The 5,666-nt window shown below is 36.9% G+C and overlaps 2 protein-coding genes across 2 annotated transcripts; both read right to left on the bottom strand.

The window, feature by feature from the left end:
* Window positions 1-9: 9 nt before the first annotated feature.
* On the bottom strand, window positions 10-1,027 carry LOC125200370 (exocyst complex component EXO84B-like). Its single transcript, XM_048098025.1, has 3 exons — window positions 628-1,027; window positions 264-452; window positions 10-180 (listed from the first exon to the last, which is right to left on the bottom strand). Exons 1-3 carry the CDS (start codon window positions 1,021-1,023, stop codon window positions 40-42), a joined length of 726 nt encoding a protein of 241 aa, XP_047953982.1. The 5' UTR covers window positions 1,024-1,027; the 3' UTR covers window positions 10-39.
* Window positions 1,028-3,321: 2,294 nt separating this feature from the next.
* LOC125200369 (ATP synthase subunit epsilon, mitochondrial-like) lies at window positions 3,322-5,195 on the bottom strand. Its single transcript, XM_048098024.1, has 2 exons — window positions 4,943-5,195; window positions 3,322-3,603 (listed from the first exon to the last, which is right to left on the bottom strand). The coding sequence occupies exons 1-2, from the start codon at window positions 5,124-5,126 to the stop codon at window positions 3,578-3,580; spliced, it is 210 nt and encodes a 69-aa protein (XP_047953981.1). The 5' UTR covers window positions 5,127-5,195; the 3' UTR covers window positions 3,322-3,577.
* Between the last annotated feature and the right edge of the window lie 471 nt (window positions 5,196-5,666).

The raw sequence follows: 5,666 nt of genomic DNA, 5'->3' as shown, positions 1-5,666 counted from the left end.
CTCAATCAAATCTGGACATGAGAAAATAATTATGGAAAATTACCTATATGGATCCATGCCTGTTGAAGAAAATGCAGCAATTGCTTTATTTATAATATCATTCACTACACGGTGCAAGTTCCTGGACAAGTAACGGCCTTGCGAGGCGAAACACATGACAAATTTCATATCCAGATAGAACTGCAAGAATTAAGATTGTGAATACACAGACAAGGGGAATGGAAAATAGGAGCAATCACAGAGCGGATATCAGTTTTCCAAACCTGTTGTAGACCAAGATCACCCAACGGCCTAGGTCCTTCCTCGATGTCATCCCAAAATGTTTGATCTTCTGAAAGCCATAAAATGACAGTCTCTGTGAGCCTCATTAACAACAGTGTGGCAAATCTCTCCCGGCCTACAAACATATCTGCTGCTATACTAGCCATTCTATTCAACTTGGCATAAAGATCCTGGAAGCATAGAATATAAAATACAATAAATCAATGTACAGCTTTTCAAATGTTAGCGATGGAAGGATGGATGGCAATAGATTGTACACCATATTTTGTCCAAAAGTTAACACCACTATGAAAACAGTTTATAGAGATAGGAAGCTAACTGACCAAATTAAATATATATGTATACCTGAAACACTGGAGTAGGGAACCACTCAATTTCATCAGCGTTCCCATTCAAATTTATGTATGAATCCGCAGTCAGATAGCTATCACCTTCTTCCGTGAAAATGAGGTCTAGAGCATGTTGGCGGCAGAAACTATCTTTCAATCTATCAACAGAACTCACAAGGCGCCTCCTCCATTCCCTTTGCTCAGGATTACGGTTTTGGCGGTCCATGGGCCTTCTACGAGCATCATCCTTGTAATTAGCCTGACTTAATGGGGCGAGCTTCATTGCTGCACGAGGCAAAAGCTCCTCAGCAAGTAAGGATGCATTGGCAAGCAATGCTATTTGTTGTGCTTCGGTTTCAGCCATTCGAACAATTTTATTTCCCGAACCCTCAAAATCTGCCTCCTCATCCATTGAAGCGGGTCCAAGTTTTTTTAACAGAATTGATAGAAGCTCGAACCCCGGGGGAAGGTTGGCAGGCAGCTTCAGCAAGCTGATCAGCAACCTTTTTCCGTTCAGTTATGAAGTCTAAGTGACAAGCATGAGGGGAACAGAGTTTCTTTTTTTTTGTTTTACCACAATCGCCACCTTCATCAAGGGGGCTAAAGCTTCATCAATCCTTCTTTCAGAAAAATACATCAAGGAAATGGGGAAATCTGTTGACCATTTCCCAAACCAGAAGGTCTCCTACTCTTTTGGGACAAACCAGTGTCATAAACCCCCGGAACAGGTCAGAGAAGAGTCAATATGAACTCCCTCAGCTGATTATGAATCATGTTTGCCTGAGTGGACAGCAAGTTTCTCATTGTAAAAGTTCCCCCTCTAAGTCTATTCTTTTTGGGAAAGTCTCAGTTTATAAAAAAGAACTATTAATTAAATGTTGAATTCCAACAACAAAGGGATCAATAGTAAACAATCTGGATGCAGCTATGATTAGAAAAGTGCCCAATAAAAAAAAGGAAAAAACCCCGGGTTTTTTTTTCCTCATAAAAAGGGGGAGGTTGGCACCCATTTGTTTATGAACGATGGCGCTTTAAACCCTTGGAAAACTTTTTGTTTTTTTTATTCTTATATTATCTAATTGCAAGCAAAAAAGAGGTAGTTCCATCTTAGGTTTTCAATGCTTTTTCCATTAAAGGGCATCCCAAAAAACGATAAAGGAGAGAAAGGACATTGTTACAAAACCCTGACATAACCACAAAGAACTCCCCAAAAAAGCTGTATTTGAAAAACATTTCCCGCATTTCTTCAGCAGTCTTTCAGATCAACAAGATTGAGACAATTGTTTTATTTCCTGAAAAAAAATGAAAATTTTTTTTCCCAACACAACCCCATTTCCTAATGAAGCCTGAAAAAAAAAATAAAAACCCTGCATCAAGTTGATCACGGCAGGGTTCACTTTATGAAAAGGGACTGTGATGGTCAGTCAGGCGTGGAGGCATTAGTATGAGAAAAAATTCGATAATAAAACTGGTATACAAAGGGGCATAATGATTAGGGATTAAAATTTTTATTCCCATCAGATTTTTTCTCTTTAACTGAAATCAATTCTTTTTCTGCCCACCACAATTCTTTTTTTTTTTACCTTTTTTTTAGTAAACAAAAACTAAAATTTTTGGGAACCCTAAAACCCCAAAAAAAATTTAAATGCTAAAAATATTTGAAAAATCTTTCCCTATTTTGGTATGTTTGAAATTCCACTTTTCTCTTCATAACCCAACAAAAAATAAGCTATTATACCAAATTTTAGATCATAAAACATGAAAAAAACCCTTTTTCTTGATCATAAACCAAAAAAAATGTAAAAACCTTCTACCCCTTTATTTAACAAGAAAAACACCTAAAATAGGAATTTCCCTAATCTTAACCAATTTTAATCAACTTGCTATATTCCCCAAATTTTTCCCCAAAAAAAAATTTAAAAACCAAAACAAATTTTCCTTTCCCCCAAACACCCCAAAAAAACCAAAAAAACCCCCCCCCCTTTTTAACGGGGCCCCTTGAGAAAAACCATCGGGATGAAGTTATCAGACTTGAAAACCTTCAATTTTCCTCAAATTTCACCCCCGTCTTTTACATTTCCCCCGGCTCCCGGTGCGCCGCTCTTGACCGAGTCGATTTTGCCGAAGCCATGCTAAACAGACTCCTCAAAAACGAATTAACCGACCCAAAAAAAAAAACCCAAACCAAAAGTGAAACAAAACGGGTTCCCGCAATTGGCGGCTCCGATCCGGGGCAGCTGCTGCTCCGATCCGAAACTGGGAGAAATCAAAAGAGGATAGGTATGAAGATTGGGATTTAATTTGCCATTAAAAAGGTTTGTGAGTTGGTTTTTTTTGGCGGGTTTTTTTTTTGTTTGGGGGGTCAAAAAAAAAAACCTTCTTTTCTTTGAATTAAAAAATAACATAAAAAATTATTTTTGTTTATTTTTGGAGTTAGTTAAAGGAAACTTCGACATCATATGTGAACTAACTTAAAAGTTTGGTCATCTTCATCTATACCACACTCTACCTTGGTAGTTTTGACAGTACAAAGATACATTTTTGTGCACTCTTTAAAGCAAACTTTATTGAAGAAAAAAAATGTGTGACAACATAATTGACAATCAAGACAAAATGAAAGAAAACAAACTGAATAAAGCCAACCAATCTGTCCAACAATAATTGCAACAAACTTTTCAAGCCTACTTTCACCAGGAGGAAGAAAAGAAAATGCACCAATGTTTAGTGAATTTCATCAAATAAATACCAAATGATTGGCAATAGCATAGCAAAAATCTTAAGCCAAAACATTCACATTATTATCAGTTCATTTGGATCAAACTCAGATCACAAGAACAGGTGAAGTTGTCAGGGAATTACAATGCCAGAATAGTTTGTGTATCAAGACAAAACGAATACGAAAAGGGATCTTTAGCTTGAAGGGGCGTTGAAGATTAAGAGGGAACTTCTTATGCCGGTCTCCAGCCTCATTCAGGAGTGTCGGTGCGGATGGCTGAAAAGCAACGAAAAAGCTCCAGTTAGAATATAGCACATTTTTCTGATTACTGATTGAAAAAACTATAAAGCAGCAGCCAAGCAAGATAGCATAACACACATACAACTCCATGCATTAAAGTTTCTAGTATCAAACTAATTGCAAGGAAGATTTGATATACAAAATATAGCTTAAACACCCAAGAAAGATAAACAAATCTCTCGCATTTAGTCATGGAGACCATAGTCACTTGCACTGTGTCCCCGCTAATCTGCTACAAGCTCTAACGTCTAACATATTGGGTATAGCATAATGAAAATGGACAAAATTCTCTTTAATTGGCCTTACATCTGATCGTTGTATTAATCTAATATATCCAGCAATCCTTACAAAATCACAGTGACCAGCAGATAATTGCACTTTATATCCACTGTAGCTCAATGAATCAGCCAGGGAACAGCCAGGGAACACGATAAATAATCTACATAATTGTTTTAAGCCATGCCCTATCCCATGAATTCTTTTCCTAATAGGCTTAAAAGGAAACTGACATACAGCAATAAGTAAGTAAACACCTAAAGGCCTCAACAGAAATTGAGGAGATCAATTACATTGAACAAGGAACCAATGTTGTTTCTCAACACAAACAGAGCTTAAAAGGGGCTAATGTTCAAGAAAACGGCATTTCTTATAGTTTTAATTGGGGTTAATGGCTCTGGTTTTAATGCGACTCTACGAATTAACAGTAATAGACAAGTAAGAAAAAATCAAGACACGCTAAATGAACAACAAACAGTGCTATCTTAGGAACAGAAATTCGAGAACAACGAAGCTTCAAATCCACCTACAAAACCCGAAGGAGAAATATACGATAGAAAAGCATTTAATTCAACAATTTCATACCATAAAAACAATATCAATGGCGGAGTCACTTCCTAATCAAACCTTGCACACACCATTTTGTGAGATAACTATCAAATATTATCTAGAACACTCTCAACAACAGTGCTTTCCACATCCCCAACCAATTATCCCAACTTTGTTAAGGTACATTACGGATTCAAACCCACTCCAGCAAAACACAAACTCCAATCCTAATGTATACTTTCCAATTAAGGTAATCCAATCAGAAATCAAAAACATAAAATCCAAATCCAAGCATCACAGCTCCAAATGCAACATATACAAAGCATGAATCAATCACAGCCAACCTCAGCCCTAATAAAGCCACGCAACAGCTGAAACGAATCAATCAACAAAAAAACACAACCAAAGACCTAATTGATCGAAAAAAATGGAACAGATCACAAAATTCGATATGCAATTTTGAAAGTAAAAGAAGAAAAATAAAAATTACTTGGCTTCTCAGGCTTGCCGTCGACCCATTTGGAAACGCTGAAATGGACCTTCTCGCGAGCTAGAGCTTCGGATCTGTAAGGCTCCTTCAAACACTGCCTGACGAGACTGGCGCAGAGATTGGAGTAGGTGACGTAGGTCATTCCGGCAGCTCTCCAAAACGGTTGCGCAGCGCTGGACGACATTTCTCCTCTCTCTCTTTTTCACCTTCTCTCTCAGTAGCTCTCTCTCACCTTAAAGTGCGTGTTCGTGTGTGTGATTTGGTCCCGATCCACTTATATATGCTCGTTTGGGCTTTCCCGCTAATGGGCCGCCTATTTACTCGTTTTGGTAAATTTATTCTAAATTGTTCAATACAATACAATAAGATTTCCTAAAATTAATTTTGTATGTGACATTAAAAAAAAAAAAGGGCATATTGGCATCTAATATCACGAAACTTTCAAAAAAGTTGGGTTTTTCCCGAACTTTAAAATTGGTAAATAATATCACGAACTTTACCCTCAGTTTGTTTTTTCCCACGAATGAAAAAATTCATGTTATTTTAATAGATTGAAAAACAATTTTGGAGGGTGTGTTTCAAGAAAAAACTATCTTCAAAGATTGAAAAACTTGAAACTTTCAAAATTGTTGTCGAGAAATTACGAAAAAAAATCGGTATCATAATATTATTTGTGAGAATTTTTCATTCGTGGAAAAAAACAAACATTGGGTAAGTTCGAAGA

This window comes from Salvia hispanica, unplaced genomic scaffold, assembly GCF_023119035.1.
Source record: "Salvia hispanica cultivar TCC Black 2014 unplaced genomic scaffold, UniMelb_Shisp_WGS_1.0 HiC_scaffold_942, whole genome shotgun sequence".
NCBI lineage: Eukaryota > Viridiplantae > Streptophyta > Magnoliopsida > Lamiales > Lamiaceae > Salvia > Salvia hispanica.
Note: the sequence above shows the minus strand (reverse complement) of the source record. Positions and strands in the feature narration are given on the sequence as shown.

Coding starts and splice junctions, on each gene's coding strand:
- LOC125200370 (XM_048098025.1), bottom strand. CDS start 1,023: ATGGATGAGGAGGCAGATTTTGAGGGTTCGGGAAATAAAATTGTTCGA. Junction 453..627: donor TCCCTACTCCAGTGTTTCAG/GTATACATATAT, acceptor CTATGCTTCCAG/GATCTTTATGCCAAGTTGAA. Junction 181..263: donor GTGATCTTGGTCTACAACAG/GTTTGGAAAACT, acceptor TAATTCTTGCAG/TTCTATCTGGATATGAAATT.
- LOC125200369 (XM_048098024.1), bottom strand. CDS start 5,126: ATGTCGTCCAGCGCTGCGCAACCGTTTTGGAGAGCTGCCGGAATGACC. Junction 3,604..4,942: donor CGGCAAGCCTGAGAAGCCAA/GTAATTTTTATT, acceptor GTTGCTTTTCAG/CCATCCGCACCGACACTCCT.